Source organism: Polypterus senegalus, unplaced genomic scaffold, assembly GCF_016835505.1.
Source record: "Polypterus senegalus isolate Bchr_013 unplaced genomic scaffold, ASM1683550v1 scaffold_90, whole genome shotgun sequence".
Classification (NCBI taxonomy): domain Eukaryota; kingdom Metazoa; phylum Chordata; class Cladistia; order Polypteriformes; family Polypteridae; genus Polypterus; species Polypterus senegalus.
Window position 1 is genome coordinate 99 of NW_024378946.1, and position 19,048 is coordinate 19,146.

The 19,048-nt window shown below is 33.9% G+C and overlaps 1 protein-coding gene across 1 annotated transcript; it reads right to left on the reverse strand.

The window, feature by feature from the left end:
- Positions 1 to 732: 732 nt before the first annotated feature.
- Positions 733 to 18,274, reverse strand: si:ch211-11c3.9 (the record flags this gene model as incomplete). The annotated part of the gene is made up of 7 exons (XM_039742586.1): positions 18,193 to 18,274; positions 18,040 to 18,075; positions 12,866 to 13,195; positions 11,303 to 11,608; positions 9,203 to 9,517; positions 6,508 to 6,774; positions 733 to 1,038 (listed from the first exon to the last, which is right to left on the reverse strand). Coding segments are annotated over exons 1-7 (1,591 nt in total), but the record flags the coding sequence as incomplete, so codon positions are not given.
- Positions 18,275 to 19,048: the final 774 nt, after the last annotated feature.

Sequence of the window (19,048 nt, forward strand, 5' to 3'; positions counted from 1 at the left end):
GGGCCGTCTTCGTCCGTTCCTCTTCTTCTCTCTTCTTCTCCCTTTGCTTCTCTTTCTTCTCCCTTTGCTTCTCTTTCTTCTTTCTTTGCTTCTCTCCTCTTCTTTCCAAACCAAGGCATATTTATTATGAAATGTCAAGCCTTGGTTTCACAACACATGCACCTGATTGGCTGGCTGTCAAAATGATTGATGAATTAATTCAATGTCCGTTTTCCCACACAACAAAACCTTTGATGTACTTTGAGGTAGCACTCCCAGGCTATAAACTAAACTTTGTTGTTCCAGATGTCCATCCATAAAATGATCAATAGCCTGAGGTACCACCTCAGCATCCTTTCCCGGGCTATAAAACCAAATTAGCACGAAGCTATGAACAAGTGTTATAAAAGTAAGGTGTAAGGGAAGAAAACCTGCTTTAATTTGTTCATTTCATCTGTTGTCTTGTCTTGAACAAAATATAATGGAAACCAAAATGTACAGATTTTATACACCATAACAACATGGAAATAGGTTTGTGTGTGTGAGCAGTAATGATGAACATGAACATTATGAAAATGTGCTACTTAAGATTGTAACACTCAGCATAACAAAAACAATGAAAACAGGTAGACAATATTTGAACATAAATGTAAGAACTACTGTATACAGGATGAAGCAAAAGGATGACTAAATTATTTTAAAGAGTCTAAATTACCATTAAATTCATAGTAGATTCGGTATTATTTAACTCACCCAGCACTCTTACACTCATGTACTCGCTGTACTGTGAATGAATCTCTGGGCTCATATTCAGAGTGTAGTCACACCTCACTTGAACCTCAGTCTCCATCCCTGTAGGTCGACCTCCTAGCAGTTCATGTCCATCCACAGACAACTCACACTTGTTATCTTCTGAGCTCTTTGATTTGAATGGATGCGAATCGTCATCTCTGTAGAAATGGCAGTGAGCTTCAAGGAATGTCTGAGGCAATTCACATGTCAGCGTTACGGCTTCTTCTTTTCCAGTTATATCAGATGTTGCACTCAATGCTGGTTTACCTAGATTACATGAAATAAATAAAAGGAATAAGAAATGCATAAAGTTTCAAATTGCATTTTCATCATTCACTTTCAACACATATACTGCAGCTTTTAAATTTTATATTGGCCTACATCAGTTAATTTTCAGGACACTTTACCCTATCAGAATAGTAGAACAGTAAATAATTATACAGAAATCAGGATTTAACTGAAACCAATATATCAGACCTCTGGAAAGATCTTTGCACATCATCTTATAATATTATATCCTTGTCTAACCTTGATATGAAGAAGACCCGTCCATTATAGTTTTCATTTATGCACAATTTCATTCCCAAACTAAAATAATGATTAATATGTCTGTGGAAAGAAATTGGAACACTCAGGAAAATGCCCACATGAATACAGGGTGGGCATGATAAATGAACATATTACTCACCTTAACCAGTTTTTTTCTTTTTTGTTTAATAGTATGTATTTCTATTAAATTAAAAAATCAGATCATATATAACATTTAACTTTATATTTTGTTCTCTGATAACACTTTACATTTTGTATAAGAAGTATTATTTATCTTAACCAGGTATTCACCTATGACTCTGTTTTTGGTCTTTAGTTAACACTTAATAACAAAGTTGTGTTTCTGGCCTATGCCAGACGTATACTGTATGTGGATTCATCTGTTTGAAATTAACCTAGCTGATTAAAGGAAGGATTCTGTTAGATTTCTTCAGTTTGCCATATTGCATTAAACAAAGCAAATGGGGTCTCAATCAGGTGGGTTAAATAAAGGATGTCCATGCTTGGAGTTCATATATTATGATGGCTCAAGACTCTTCTTTCTTTATTAAGAATTTTATGCAACATAATGCTATAGATAAAGGTTAACTAAAGACTAAAATATGTTTTGAATGTTTTCTCATACTGCAGTGGGCTGGCGCCCTGCCCAGGGTTTGTTCCTGCCTTGTGCCCTGTGCTGGCTGGGATTGGCTCCACCAGACCCTCGTAACCCTATATTAGAATACAGTGTAAAATGACTGACTGTTTTCTCATATTATGTTTTATATTGAATGTACCTAATTTATATTTAGGTGCATTCAATAGTACAATTGTTGTTGCATTCCAAATTTCAGGAAAGCTAGCAAAAATACTGCTGAAATGCATCAACAAGCCTGTCACATACTTAATCAAACAGTTTATGTTTCGGCAAAGCAGAAGGAATGAAAAACAAATTGTTTTATATGAAGAATAAGCATAGTCACATAATATAAAGGACTAAAACCTATATGTACAGTGGGATGCAAAAGTTTGGGCAACCTTGTTAATAGTCATTATTTTCCTGTATAAATCGTTCGTTGTTACGATAAAAAATGTCAGTTAAATATATCATATAGGAGACACACACAGTGATATTTGAGAAGTGAAATGAAGTTTATTGGATTTACAGAAAGTGTGCAATAATTGTTCAGACAAAATCAGGCAGGTGCATAAATTTGGGTACCGTTGTCATTTTATTGATTCCAAAACTTTTAGAACTAATTATTGGAACTCAAATTGGCTTGGTAAGCTCAGTGACCCCTGACCTACATACACAGGTGAATCCTATAATGTGAAAAAGTATTTAAGGGGGTCAATTGTAAGTTTCCCTCCTCCTTTAATTTTCTCTGAAGAGTAGCAACATGGGAGACACAAAACAACTCTCAAATGACCTGAAGACAAGATTGTTCACCATCATGGTTTAGGGGAAGGATACAGAAAGCTGTCCCAGAGATTTAAGCTGTCTGTTTCCACAGTTAGGAACATATTGAGGAAATGGAAGACCACAGGCTCAGTTCAAGTTAAGGCTCAAGTGGCAGACCAAGAAAGATTTCGGATAGACAGAAGCGACGAATGGTGAGAACAGTCAGAGTCAACCCACAGACCAGCACCAAAGACCTACAACATCATCTTGCAGCAGATGGAGTCACTGTGCATGGTTCAACCATTCGGCGCACTTTACACAAGGAGGTGCTGTATGCGAGAGTGATGCAGAGGAAGCCTTTTCTCCGCCCACAGCACAAACAGTGCCGATTGAGGTATGCTCAAGCACATTTGGACAAGCCAGCTTCATTTTGGAATAAGGTGCTGTGGACTGATGAATGTAAAATTGAGTTATTTGGGCATAACAAGGGGCGTTATGCATGGAGGAAAAAGAACACAGCATTCCAAGAAAAACACGTGCTACCTACAGTAAAATATGGTGGTGGTTCCATCATGCTGTGGGGCTGTGTGGCCAGTGCAGGGACTGGGAATCTTGTCAAAGTTGAGGGACGCATGGATTCCACTCAGTATCAGCAGATTCTGGAGACCAATGTCCAGGAATCAGTGACAAAGCTGAAGCTGCTCTAGGGCTGGATCTTTCAACAAGACAACGACCCGAAACACTGCTCAAAATCCACTAAGGCATTCGTGCAGAGGAACAAGTACAACGTTCTGGAATGGCCATCTCAGTCCCCAGACCTGAATATAATTGAAAATCTGTGGTGTGAGTTAAAGAGAGCTGTCCATGCTCGGAAGCCATCAAACCTGAATGAACTAGAGATGTTTTGTAAAGAGGAATGGTCCAAAATACCTTCAACCACAATCCAGACTCTCATTGGAACCTACAGGAAGTGTTTAGAGGCTATAATTTCTGCAAAAGGCGGATCTACTAATTATTGATTTCATTTCTTTTTTATGGTGCCCAAATTTATGCACCTGCCTGATTTTGTTTGAACAATTATTGCACACTTTCTGTAAATCCAATAAACTTCATTTCACTTCTCAAATATCACTGTGTGTGTCTCCTATATGATATATTTAACTGACATGTTTTATCGTAACAACCAACGATTTATACAGGAAAATAATGACTATTAACAAGGTTGCCCAAACTTTTGCATCCCACTGTATGTACTGTAAAGTTGACTGACTGACTCATCAACACAAAACTTTTCCCATTTAATTAAAAGGCTGAAATTTGGCAGGATGGTATATCTAGGGCAGTAGGTATCCACTAAAAGGGGCATTTCTATATATCCATATTTAGGGTGAAAAATACTAAATATTCCAAAATCACAAAAATGACTTGACAGATTTGAGTTGAAATTCGGAAGCACTGTCTTGAAAAGCAAAATTAGCTGACGCATTTTTTTTTAAATTTTGTGATACTTGTCATTGATAACGCTGTAGTGAATGGGTTGTTCTAACCATTTTGCCAGAGCATTGACATGGATGTCACAGAGAAATGGAATGTGGCTGTGAGAGTAGTGGATTCCACGCAACTGATCTTGTAAGAAAGGTATTTAATATATATATTACACATTTAAATCATTACAGAAGGACTTGGATAGCATACAAGCTTGGGCAGATTTGTGGCAGATGAAATATAATGTCAGTAAATGTAGTGTATTACACATAGGAAGTTAGGTTTGAATGCACAATGGAAAATTTGAAAATTGAGAGTCCAACTTGATAGAAGGATTTAGGAGTTGTAGTGGACTCTGTGCTATCAACTTATAGACAATGTTTAGAGGCAAACAGAATGTTATGTTATACAGCACAATGTGTAGAGTATAGGGGTGGCATGATGGCGCAGCGGGTAGCCTGCTGTGTGGAGTTTGCTCCGGGTGCTTCGGTTTCCTCCCACATGCAGGTTAGATGCACTGGTGATTCTAAATTGTTCCTAGTGTGTGTGTGTGTGTTTGTGTGTGCGTCCTGTGGTGGGCTGGCGCCCTGCCTGAGGTTTGTTACCTGCATTGTGCCATGTGTTGGCTGGGATTGGCTCCAGCAGACCCCTGTGACCCTGTAGTTAGGATATAGCTGGTTGGATAATGGATGGATTAATGTGGAGTATAAGACCAAGGAGGTTATGTCAACCTTTAGAATGCACTGGTGAGTTCTCATCTTGAGTACTATGTGCAGTTTTGATCTTCAGGCTACAAAAAGGACATAGCAGTGCTAGAAAAGGTCAACAGAAGAGCGACCAGGCTCATACTAGGGCTACAAGGGATCAATTATGAAGAAAAATTTAAATAGCTGAGCCTTTTCAGCTTAGGCAAATGAAGATTAAGAGAGGACTAGACTGAAGTGTTATGGAGGGATTTAGTACGATGGATCAAGATTGTTATTTTGAAATTAGTTTTTCAAGAACATGGGTACACAGTTTCAAATATAATAAAGGTAAATTTCGACACAAACAGGAATTTTTTCTTTATATAAAGAACCACAGACACTTGAAATAAGCTACCAAGTAGCATGGTAGACAGTAAGACTTTTGGGACTTTCAAAACTAGATTTGATGTTTTTTTAGAAGAATTGAGTGAATAGGACTGGTGCACTTTGTTGGACTGAATGGCCTGTTCTCGTCTATATTGTCTAGATTGTTGTAATGTTCATCTTATCTGCTACCCTATGCAAATGAAAAGGTTGAGACTACACTTCCTATCAGCTAGTGCACTACTCAAGATGATTTCATGAGCACTCATACATTTTAAATAAGAGCATTGATAAAAGCAGCACGTGATCAAAGGTAGAAAGTGTTGCATTTGTTTTTCCTTTAACCACTTTGGAATGACAAATTAATTGTCTCCCTGGATTAGTATTTTATCTTTATAAGTTTTTTGACGACTCCCTGACAAAATTTAAACAGAGGGGCTTTTTCCCCTTTGTGAATCGAATGTGATATGAAGAGGGGGCTTTGGTGAAACAAATGCATTTAGAAATTGAGAAAAATATCACACAGCATTGTCAATCGCTTCAGCAGATGGGGAATGACATATAACAATAAATCTGAGATAGACTGATTATACTACATTTCTTATCAGTACATAGTTTTTTGTTTTTGAAAAATCCAGTACTGTTGTCCATTAGCATATCGGCAGTAAGTCCACAATACCAATCAATGGTCAGCACTTTTTTTATTAAAAAAATAAAACAGAGGAAATAAAAAAACAACAAAAAAACACTGTTAATTAATCTCATCCCAGTTGACCTGGTTGATTGATTACCGGGAAGAAAAGACAGAAAGACATTCTGGGTTTGTAACCCAATATTTGTGAGTTTTATTTGTGGATTTTAGCCCATTATTTGGAACTTTATTATTGATGGATTTTATCTTTGCTGGTACTGGTTTATATTGGATTATAGATTTTTGGAGACTTGCACCACACTTTTTTAGTTCTTTGAACACATAATATGTTTAATATAATTAAATTTTGCTCCAGCCTTGTTTGTTTGATGACCGGGGTACAAAGAATTGCCAAGGCCACAGGCAACCTTGGTATTACAGGATCTGCTATGTAGACTCTTGCTTTGTAAGAAAAAGGGTAGCATTGGGAATAATGCCAGTTGGATAACTTCTTGTCTTGAATGGAAATTATATTATATTTTAAAATAAAGAATACACTTCATTAAAAATCTATAATAAATATTTTAAAAATATTACTATTAATGCCAAGCCATGCTCACCTTTATCTGTGTGGATTACATCACTTTTGGGTGATTTTATTCCCTTATACTCATATTGACACCAGTAGCGTGGAGGCTTCTTACCATCTTGCCTTGAAGTTTCAAAGATAACAAAGTTCTGATTCTTTTCAGCCTTTTTACTCTCAGGCCATTCTTCTTCTCCCTCCTGATACAAGCTGAACAGAACTTCAGTGACATTGTCAGGAGCCTTACAGAGAATTGAAGTTTTATTTTCATCATAGAAATAAATCTCTGGTTTTGGAATATCTGAAAAAAAAAAAAGTTGTATTATCTTGATATTTTAACTTCTAATCTGTGCAATTTCTTTATAGTTCGCTGACATTTATGACTTTCATCTTCAGTCACTCTGTTTGCCACATGTGAAATCTGCTACTATTTTCAAGTCTGTCAGAATTCCTCATCAATCAATAGATTCTTACATCCCGCTACACTATTTCTCTGTATTTAAAGATAATAAAAATGCAAATATGTAATTTAGTACTGGATACTTTTATTTTGTTGGAGGACTTATTTAAGGACCTGAATAGTAGTTTTGTTGGAAAATCATTTTCAATTGCTTGCCAAATTTGCAGAATGAATGTACTGAACACTGGAGACTGATAGAAGGCAAAATATTTTTCAAAATCCCATAATCATAAAAGGGACGTAAAAGAAAAAGAGAGGTTAGAGAATGATACCCATACTCGGAACATGTTTATTTCATGCTGACAATATGTCACTGAAGAAGGTCACAATAATATTGTGAAATGAAAAACTTTCAGATAAATTACATACATTAAGAATATTGTCGATATTTTTTCGATAATTTATTTTATAATAATGTTGACAATTTAAATAATGATTTTTTTTTTGTTTATTCAGAACCATTTTGATATTAAAAAATTCTGCTGGGGTCATACCAGAATTTTCCTGTATGTGTGCAGATTTCTCTAACATTAACATCAACTTAGCTGACTATACACATCTGTCTCTTTCTTGTTAATGATTGGCAAGATGTGAAAGTTCAAGCATCGTTTGCATCAATCAAATGACAGGATGCTTTTGCAAGGTCTTTCTCCATGATTCTGCTGGTTTATTTATTTTGCAATGGCTTTTACAAATTTAGTACTGTTAAGATGCTGCTGGTTAAAATCCCCATTTTCAAATGCAAATGAGCAAATACATTTTTTTTTTAAATTTGGTTCTTTTCTTTTTTGAATATAGAAAATAATTTTTCTAACTGTGCTGCTAGACAAGATTAAACATTATGAACTTTGAACATGGACACCCCAGTGTGGTGGAAGTGCCGGCTGCATACCCGGAAGCACTCCGGGTGTCCCTGCTTCTCTTCCCCCACACTCCGGGTGTGGCGAAAGTGCTGAGGTCCAGGGCTCCCAAGGCATCTGGGCGACCGCTGCCGCTGACCATGGGCCCCTACAGGGTTGAGCTTCCATGCTCTGTACCTGTGGTCCCCCTAGCCGCCATGGCGGTCACCCCCATGTGGTCTGGAGTCGGCACAAGCCCTCCTCCGATCCTTCTGAACATTCCAGCTGGGTAGCAGCCCCAGCCACTCAACACACTTGGATTGTAGAATTATTTGAATGTGCATCACACTATTGCCTGAATTATTCCATGAAGTAAGCTAAAGCTGCAGAACCTTGGAAATTTTGGACAAACACAGCTACAGAGAGGTGTGACAAGTAAACTAGAAAGACCTCAACCTGCTAAAGAGTGTCGTCTTTTCCTGAACACCTTTCTCATTTCTTTCATTCATATTGTTGGCATGTCGTACTTTTACTGAAGTATAATTTTTGAAAGACAGAGTGTCTCTAACATGGTATTCTTGTATAAAACAGTTCTTTAATGCTGATGGAAATAGTCAATTTAGCTTCCAATTAGATCATTGAATTATCTATTAGAATGACTAATACAGCTGGATTTTTGTAGGCATTCTCAGTGATGTGAGGTTTACTTAATTTTATATCACCACATTGAAACATATACAACATTAAACAAATGCATATAACAAAAGATAGCTAAGAAGTTCTATTTCTTATAAAATTGCATTGAAATATGTCAAGTTTTTCTTTGGTATTTATTTTCCAGTCATGTAATAAAACAAGGACTGAATGATTCATAATACAAATATTAAAGTGTAACATAACCACAAAAACATCTTAGATATGTAAAAAAAACACTTCTTTTTAATTTTAACTTAATGACTTAATAACATTTAATAATCTACTGTAATAAATTTCAGAGTGAACACAAAGGCTAATATGACAAGAGTGGCTGAGAGAGCATAACTGAAATCATCCATAAAGTTTTTGAAACCACCTGGAGTCAGGAAATATGTTGTTGGGTGAGGTGGTGACACTTCTTTTGACTCGTACCTTACTTATACACAGGTCCAATTCTGTTCAGCAAAAGGGAGAAATGCCATTTGTATGAACAATGCAGGTAATAAAGTAGATAAAATGCCTAAAATATATTTTAGCCTTAGCTACATATTCTCCAAATTGCAGACAAAGGTAATTTATCTCTCTTTTGTTAATAATTAATTAAAACAGCTAAGCAATAATACTTGAATGTGAAAGTAAGAACTATACAGTATGAAGCAAAGCCATAATTAAATTAGTTTAAATAATCTTGCTTATCATTACATTCATAGTAGATGTGGTATTGTTTGACTCACCCAGCACTCTTACACTCCTGTTCTTGCTGTACTGTGAATGAATCTCTGGGCTCATATTCAGAGTGTAGTCACACCTCAATTGAATCTCAGTCTCCATCCCTGTAGCTCGACCTCCTAGCAGTTCATGTCCATCCACAGACAGCTCACACTTGTTATCTTCTGAGCTCTTTGACTTGAATGGATGCGAATCGTCATCTCTGTAGAAATTGCAGTGAGCTTCATGGATTGTCTGAGGCAATTCACATGTCAGCGTTACTGCTTCTTCCTTTCCAGTTATGTCAGATGTTACACTCAATGCTGGTTTACCGAGATTACCTGAAATAAATAAAAGGAATAACAAATACACAAAGTTTCAGATTGCATTTTCATCATTCACTTTCAACACATATACTACAGCTATTACATTTTATATAGGTCTACATCAGTTCACTTTCCAAGTCACTTTTCTCAATCAGAATAGCAGAACAGTAAATATTCATACAGAAATCAGGATTTAACTGTAACCAAAATATCAGGACTCTGGAGAAATCTTGCTCATCAATTTAAAATATTATATGTCTTTCCTTGATTTGAAGAAGACCAGTCCATCATAGTGTTCATTTATGCACAAACATTTTCCAAACTAAAATGAATATCAATATGTCTGTGTAAAGAAACTGGAATACCCAGAAAAAAAGCCCACGTGATTACAGGGTGGGCATAAAAAAAACAACACAGCATTCTTTTTTACTAATATTATGCATTTGGAATGTTAAATAAACTCAGTGTTTTTACAAACTGCATGGAAACAAAATACACAAATGGCAAATGCCAGGAGCAAAGAATCAGTGTACTATGAAGAGACAAATTCTTCTTGTTCGTTATTCAGCACATCTTAATCGACCTATTAAGCTTACATTAGGAATTTGGGAGAAACACACTGTCATATTAGACCAATTAATTATAATGTCTGACATAATGGAAAGTAACTAAAGTAACCAAAGAAGCACAGATACATCAGGGAGACCTGCGCCAAAAACTAAATTGGAGCTATAAGGAAAAACTGCTGACTAATAAATCACTGTACCACCCACCTTTTAAATGTAAAAATGTAATAAAATCATAAGTTTAAACAGAATTACGCAAAGTTGCATAAATTTACAATAATGTGGTGCTTTTGTGACAAAGATATATTTACAGAACCTTATTAATCCATGCATTTCCTAACCTATTTATCCAGCTTAAGGTCATACAGTGATTATATAAATACATTTCAAAATGAAAAAATGTACTACATTGAACAACATAATCAGATCGTCACTAGAATAGTTCCCATATTTTTTATATTGTCTTGTACAGTTTTTTTATTGGACTATAAGCAAGCTTTACACAGTTACTGAAAAAACATTACGAAATAATCTTTTTAATTGTTGTCATTTCTCATTTTTCAAAACATTCGTTCCTATTTTAGCTTTTCAGTCAATTAAAAAAAGGTGCTTTTTTTGCATATTATACGTCTCTGGTAAAGATGCATTTCTCTTTCAGTGGATTGTTTTTCAAAAATGAAAACTGAAACATTTGAGCCAAGAATGGCCACACAATGAATTCTCTTCCACCACTCTGTAAACATGACATGGCATCATTCACTCCTCCAGAAAAAGGCCAAACTGTTCAGATCTCACTTACTGTGCCTTATAAATAAAGAACACAATTGGAAGCCAACCTTCTCTAAGCTGAAAAATCACAAAGTTCTTATAATATGAAACAAATCAATACAATTACATACAAAAGTAAGTTAGGCATCATAAGTGACACCCCGTCCACTCATACTGTGAGTCAGTCAGAGGATTAAAGCTGAATCTTCTGAGTGCCTAGTCTAGCTCTCTTGCTTTGAGATCATGCTTCCCATAAGCCTACTTTCTTTTTTAGTTAAAATGTAGGCGTTATATTAAAATGATAAAGTACCTTCACCACATCCCTCTTTCTGCTGTTGTGCTGTGTACATTTCCAGTATTGGAAGCATTTGCATTATAAATTGCTTTTAAAGTTAAAGCATCTTATCACAACATTAACAACCAGGAAGGAGATGAATAGCTGTAACCAAATATGTTGTGCACTCACCATATACATCTACTGTCACCTTCATACTGCGGCGTGATGTCCACTTGTCATTTTCTCTTATGACTTCAATTTCACAGCTCAGGTTCACTTGAGTGACATTCTTTACTGATCTTTGATCCAATAGTTGATACTTAAACACAGAAATCACACAGGCTTTTACACCTGTGGCATATGTCTCTGATCTGAAAAGAGCTTCATTCTTATAAAAATGACAAAATCCCTTAACTAGCCGATCCCCTTCACATCTCATCATGACAGATTCAATCTTCTGATCCTCTGTGCTTGCTCTTTTGATTTCAGCTTTCACTAGAAAAAAGTAATAAATTGTAATATGCAGTATTAAGTTAAAAAAGAATGATAATTAAAGAAATGCAAGAAAATAACTTACAAATCAATGAGTACTACTTACCAAATAAAGGATTAACATTATTTATATATGCTGAGTACAATTCCACAATTTGTTGTTCTCCTCGCTGTTTTAGTGAGGACGGCTGGTAAGATGCATGACACATAATTGATATGACTGACTGTGTTAAAAATATCATCACCTCCAAGCAGTTTTCCGTCTTTACTGCCCTTACTGTCTAACAATTTTTATTGAGAGCAACACATGAAATGACCTGAACATTCACCTGAGGCTTCAGAATTTAAGTTCATTTCTTGAAAACAAGTAACATAGGCTGTGAATACATGTGTGTCTTGTCATGTCATGTACTGAAGACTTTGTTAATATGGTTAAAGCATATACTGAAGAAGTCACATTTGTGGCATTCAGTAACACTCGACTACAAGCAGTCTAATTCTAATCAAAGCATCAAATGTGAAGGTGTTATTCAGATTTGCTCAAAAAATACAAACATAAAAATCACAACACAAGTTCTTGAGCAAAGGAAACAAAACTGGTAGAAAGATACATGGGATCTTCATTGGTTCATCAGTTGAAATTCATCAGTTCTTGTTATCATTATACAGTATAGCACACAATATAGTATATAGTATAGTATAGTATATAGTACATGGTATTATGCAGTATTTTTAAATAAGATTCAGATCTTGATCCAAGCAGGAATAATAAGGGCTCCATCAATAACTACTGGGAGTCTGGGAGGACACATAAAAAAGGAGTCTGTGTGTTTAAGGACAAAGGGTGTTTTTGGTGTTCATGATCCTCTTCCTGCATAAACAGAGGTGCTAGACAGCTTCCTAATATTCAGACATCTATAAGTCTGAGATTCAATTATTTCTCCAGCAACATCTGAAGCTGCCAAGAAGTATTAGGACTTAGTGACTCCATAGCTGAATTAAGGAGTGTTAAACAAGGGAAGATCGTTTCGTAGCTCATCAACAGACCAAGAGTGGGCAAATTTGAAAGGAAAATGAATGTGCACAAGGGAAGGCATGCAAGGAACAAGTTGTAATTGTTATTTAGACAAAGCAGCATTATTTATTTTTTTCAGCCCCTTCTCTGTATTGTGTGTTTAGGTATTTATGTGGATAATGAACATGTAATGGAATAGAATAGAAATGTTCAGCATAGCCAGATATAATTGAGTTACTACCTACCAAGCTCCTTCACTATTACTTTCAGGTTGTCACTTCTCCCAGAGGTTTCACTGTTGATAATATTTTCATAATCACAACTGAATTGCAGATAGCCTTCACTCTTTAGATCCACATCTCCCAGCAGCTCTCCTCCACTTGCAGTGAAGTCACACTGGTTGCTGTCTGAGCTCCCTGATCTGAACGGCTCTGATTCAGCTCCCCTATAGAAGCGACACCTCACACCAGAGAGACACTGTGGAGCTGAGCAGCTGATTGTGTGCTCACGGCTCATCATTTCAATAACATTGGGCATAATCACCATTTGAGCTTTCTGAAGTTCACAAGTATTTCCTGTAAGAGAAAAGGAAAATTACATCCAGTTTGTTAATTTGTTTGTTTGTTTTTTTTTTAGATAATTTCTTGCCCATTATAAATCACACTTTATAGAAAAAGTCAATGCTTAAAACTTGTATATAACTATCTCCAAAAAATAAACCCAGTTGCAGTACACTATAGTTCATAAGAGTCACAGATAAAAAATATAAGCATGTCTTTCTTAATTGGCGGTTTGAAACATTTTATCTGAATGCCATTTGACTAATTTAACCTTCTGACGTATTATGAAAGCATAAAAAAATATAAAAAGTTCTGTTTTAGTTGATTGTATACAGTATTGTATAAAACATTAACATACAGTTTTTAAAATAAAATTTTTTCTTCCTCCAAAACAAACACAAAAAACAAATATCCATGCACATTTTCTATCCATCCATTATAAGACCCATTTAATCCTATTTGGAATTACTGTGACTGATGAATATAGTGGAAGCACTGGGCAAAAACAGGAAGTAAACCTGAATGGAGTGCCAGTCCATCACAGGTCTACCATTAGTTTTTCTATCAACACACAACTTATTTTAATTACCAATATGTTACATTTTTAAATCCACTCTTTGACCAGAACTATTACATTTCTTCACCTTTGAGATGTTTCAAGGTGTTATGTTTCCTCATATTCTTCGGTGTTTGTAATTTATGAAATTAATTATGAATTGATTTTCATACTTGCTGAAACCTGATGTTGATTATGAAACTTGCAGTATTTATAATCATATAATTGCATTATTTGCTTTTAATTGCAGATTTATAATGGGGACTGGAAGAAAAACATTTCGCACACATGCACACACGCATATATATATATATATATATATATATATATATATATAACATCCAGTATTTGTAATAAATAAGTACCAATATGTTACTTTTAAGTAAATGAAGATAGTTTCTAAACCAATTCAACAACACACTTTATATTTAAAAATCTATGCTAAAAAGTGGTATATAACATTTCCAAAAATTAAACCCATTACACTATAGCACCTAAGGAGCACAAATAAAGAAGAATACAGTAAGTAAGCCTAGTAACAGCTTATCTAAATTGAGTATATGGCTTTAACAATTTGATTTTTGATGGAGTCATCAAAAAAAAAAGTTCTTAGTTGATATACCTGATATAGTAAAATGCAATTTTTCAAATAAAAATTTTGCTTCCTCCAATACTTTAAACATTTGTGACTATAGTGGCAGTACTGGGCAGTAGGCAGGAAGCAACCCAGAATGGGGTGCACTGCTCCGTTATTAGCTTTTCTTTAAACTGTATTATTAATAAAGTGTAACACGAAATTAATTTAATTATCAATATGTTACATTTTTAAATTCACTCTTTGACCAAAATATTATATTTCTTCAGAGTTTATATTTCCACATTTTCATCATTGTCCACCACTCCTAAAACTAATTTTGTGTTGATTTTCACATTAAGTGCCACCTGATGTCAATTATGAAATATTTGCAGTACTTACAATAATCATATTTTTACATTATATTAAGATGATTTATAATGGAGACTGGAAGAAGAACATTAAGTTTTTAAATTTAATTGAAACACCGTACAATCATATATTACACTAGAGTAAAAAGGTGACAAACACAAAACGTTCTTAGTTACCACGGTAAATGCATGGAAATTAGCAGAAATCATTTCATGTGTAGCTGGAGTAAGTGCCACTCTGCCAGCTCAAATAAGTCCTGGACCACATCTGTTTTTATTATTTGTGCCAGTTTTGTCGATGCCATCAGCGTGACCAATGAGTTTTTTTTTGTTCTTTATTCCTCTGTCTCTCACTCTCTTTCTCAGTCTTTTTAAGTGTCTGTGATTTATACCAAATGACGTTCCCATTTAAATTTTAATTGTCTATACATTCAGACTATGCTGAACTAATTAACTGAGGGCTTATTAGCAGGGATGATTTACCTTTTAAGTTTGATATACTGTATACAATTAAGCAGGGATATTTAGCAGTAAAATTTGTATTTAACCATTTAAATGGAATTTTTATTTACCATTTAGCAAGGCCATTTACCATTTAGCAGGGATATTCAGTAGTCAATTGTTATATTTAAACATTTAAGTGGTTTCCATTTAAACCAACATTTTAACATATTGCACATCAAACACAGACATTTAAGAAAAAGGGATCATTTTTACATTTGGCGTCCTGTAACTGTTCAATCAATGATTTTACAAAAAAGTACACCATCTTACAAACAGCACCCCTTAACTAGTCACACACTTTTACTTATACTGTATGAACATCACATATGTCAGTAATAAATAAGGTAAAGGGACCGAAGAAAAAAAATCTTTTTTGATCAATAGTGTATTGCAATGCATGTAAAAAAAATAATTAATGTGTGCAAAATCACATCTGTGGGAAATCAGGTTCCTTCTGATAGTACAGTTAATGAAAATCAACATTTAACATTTTTTAAAGGCTTATGTTACTAAAAGCTGATATCTAGCAGAGCATTTTGGAGTCACATATTTGCATCACATAAAATAAAAGAACAGAAAGATGACCCACTGTTCGGGTTTGGCGTTGCTTGATGCACTTTATCTTCTGCAGGGGCCTTATTGCATATCTCATTGCTGTTCACTTCTATGACCATGTTATGTGACCCTGCAAAATGATTTCTGCTTGAAGCACTGTTATACACCCTCTCATGACTATCCAAGGTCACTCTCATTTTCAATGAACTACCTCAAATTATCCATTTGCTACATTTTCTGAGAATGTCAGGTACAGTTTTCAATACAACAGTGTCTTTTGCTTCTCTTTTTCTAATATTTGTTTCACCTGCACCACTGATCATCTATGTTTACTTTTTGTTTTTTGTAGCACAATAACAAATCAAATATACAATCTCATAAAAGTGACCTATTAGACACTTGGTCTAATCATGACACACCATATCAGCCAGTCGGGACCCCTATTTTTTTTTAAAGCTTTTTATTTAGGTCTGATTGAATAAACCTTTTAATCATGAGGACTGAATTGGGGTGGGGGTTTGTGCCAGATTACAGATTGATATGAGTTTCTCTACTGGCAGTAAAAACGTTCCCTGGTTTTAGGAGTGTTTTCCCTCTTTCACATGGACTCAAGTCACCTTAATATTAAGTTTGGCCATGATGAGGTGCAACACCAAATGTTTAAAATATTTACAAGGAAGGCTAGAGTGTCTGAAATGAAGGGGTGCAAGGATTTTATTTTTTTACTTCATTTTTTTTAATTGTGTGTTATAGAGACACAATTCAAACACTATGCCATTAGTAAAGGATACTTTTAGGTGTATAACCCTGCATGATATGCCATGAGAATTTATTGTATTAAAATTAATACTTCCTCTTTCATATCCATACATGCCTTGCTAGACATCTCTGAGTATGAGGTTTAAGATTTTTCCAAAAGCTTTTCAAACTGTGCAACACTGAATGGTTCAACAATAAGTGCTCATGTGTTTATTTTTATTTATGTCTTTTGCTATGAATAGAAATACATTCTGAATTTTATTTTACTTAATGCTATATGTGGAAAGGCAATATTTCAAAGACCAAATTAGTCCATGAAATGTTTTTATAAGTATACTGTAATAGTAAAAGTAATGAGCTATTCAAAAAACATAACCTAAACCTTAAACAGTCCAAACAATAATAGAAGGCTAGGTCCATCTATCTGTCCTTTTGCAGCCAAATGTTTCAACATTAAAGATTTTGCACTTATTAACATATGCTACCTAAAATAGAACAAACCTAAAAATTAATATAACCATAATATTCTTAAACATTATTTAAATGTATCAGTTTTAATTTAATTCATTATATATATAATATATAATGTATATAAAATATATACAGTAATTGTTTGATCTGAGATCTGAAATTGTGTTTGAAATTATAATGTATAAAATAGCAATTTAAATATGGATACATTTTGTGTCTGTAACTTTGAATATTGATACTAAAAACTATATTAGTAATAGATCAAGTTTTACCTTGAACTTTTATACAGTCAAAGTGAAATATTTCTTCATAAATATAAATTAATTAGTCAGGTACTAAAGTAAAAGTAATTAGCAATAGAAACAGTTTAACTTGAATACTTTTTGCATTTTATACACTCAAAGACCAGACTATTTTCTAGTGAAATATTTCTTTATAAATCTAAAGATATCATTAGGTTAATATTTTAATAATATTTGTTAATAAAATAGAAACAGTTAATACATTAGTTATAATGCACACATTAAAAGGCATTGTCATCATCCTTTAACTTTTTTCCAATATTTAAGTTTAACTTTTTTTTAACATATTTAATGATTTCTTTCCTCAGTTTTATTAATACAATGTTAACTGCCCACAGCAGTTTATTTTGCACTGACAGGAAGCAATTTGTCTGGCTATAAATCCAATGTACAATAGCATTTACTTACAGATTGTTGTTATTTATCACACAGTGCAAACCCAGTCTTTTTAAGTAGTATGATGGCTCTTAAATTTAGTTAATGTTACTATTTACAGAGTAAAGGAAAACAAAAACGCAAGTAAACTCCTTCAAGTCAACTTTCTAGAGAGAAACAGCATAGATATTTAAACTATTGTTACTGCCAAAGTAAAAACATTACATTAAGTAATAAAATCATTAAGCAAATTAACAGCTCTCCAACTTCTATTAAACAATTATGAATAAGCCTTTTATTACCCTTATAATACAGCAAATGTGCTGTATAATAGCTTTACCAACTTATGGATAGAAAATATGTTAGGAAACAAACAAAATAAAGTAACATACCTTTAACGTTTGACATCATGCATAGCAGATTCATGGCTTAAAATATAACAAGAAATGTATGTTATAAAATATAAATATTATACAGTGTTCAATTAAGAAATAAAAGTCATTTTTTGTTTTTGTTAATATTACTGTACTGACAATCTTATTTACCATATAAAAAAAGAATGATGAAAATAAACATGATAAGATGGAGAGAAGCACTCCTGTCAGTCTCAGCTCACCCTTATCTTATTCTAACATTTCAAACTGGCTTTAGTCTGCAGAGTTTGAGGTTAAGAGCAGGAAGTCCATGAATGTAAAGTGTGCTGATTAGAAGTGAATATTATGAGATGGCCATTTCACAGAAGTGAAATTTTACATTTCTGGTGCAAAAACAAGAACTTAAACAGATGATGCAAACCTGTCTATTTTCTTCCTATATTATTAATGTTGATATTGATTTATTGTTGAATTAGGTAATTTTGAAGTATTGTCCTATAATCTTCCGCGATACCACACATTATAATCATTCCAATAAATTATGATTGCATTAATATAATGAAATGTGCACTTGCACTTTTACACACACATTTGTGTGTGTGTGAGAAAGAGAATTCGCAGTGTATAACATTTTTATTCAACCCTGTTATCCTGAAATGGATAATTTATTATGCAATAACATAACACACTTATGGGCAAGAGGTGCAGCAGCAACTATAATTTGATTACTATTACATTATGATTACTACTGTGTTAATGAGTGTGTCTTATGATATTTTATATTTGTGTCTGTTTTGGGTTTGTTGCTGCTGGAGGGCCTAGCCCCAATCAACATCCACTGGATAAGTGAAGAAAATGTATGAATAATGAAATGATGTTATATAGATAAATTATTAACAAATTTTCTTCAAAGAAAGTAAGCATTACAAATTTAAAAATATTAATGTACTCAATTACTCCTTAGAAATTAATAAAATATTATATATATATACATATATAAATATATAAATATATATATATATATATA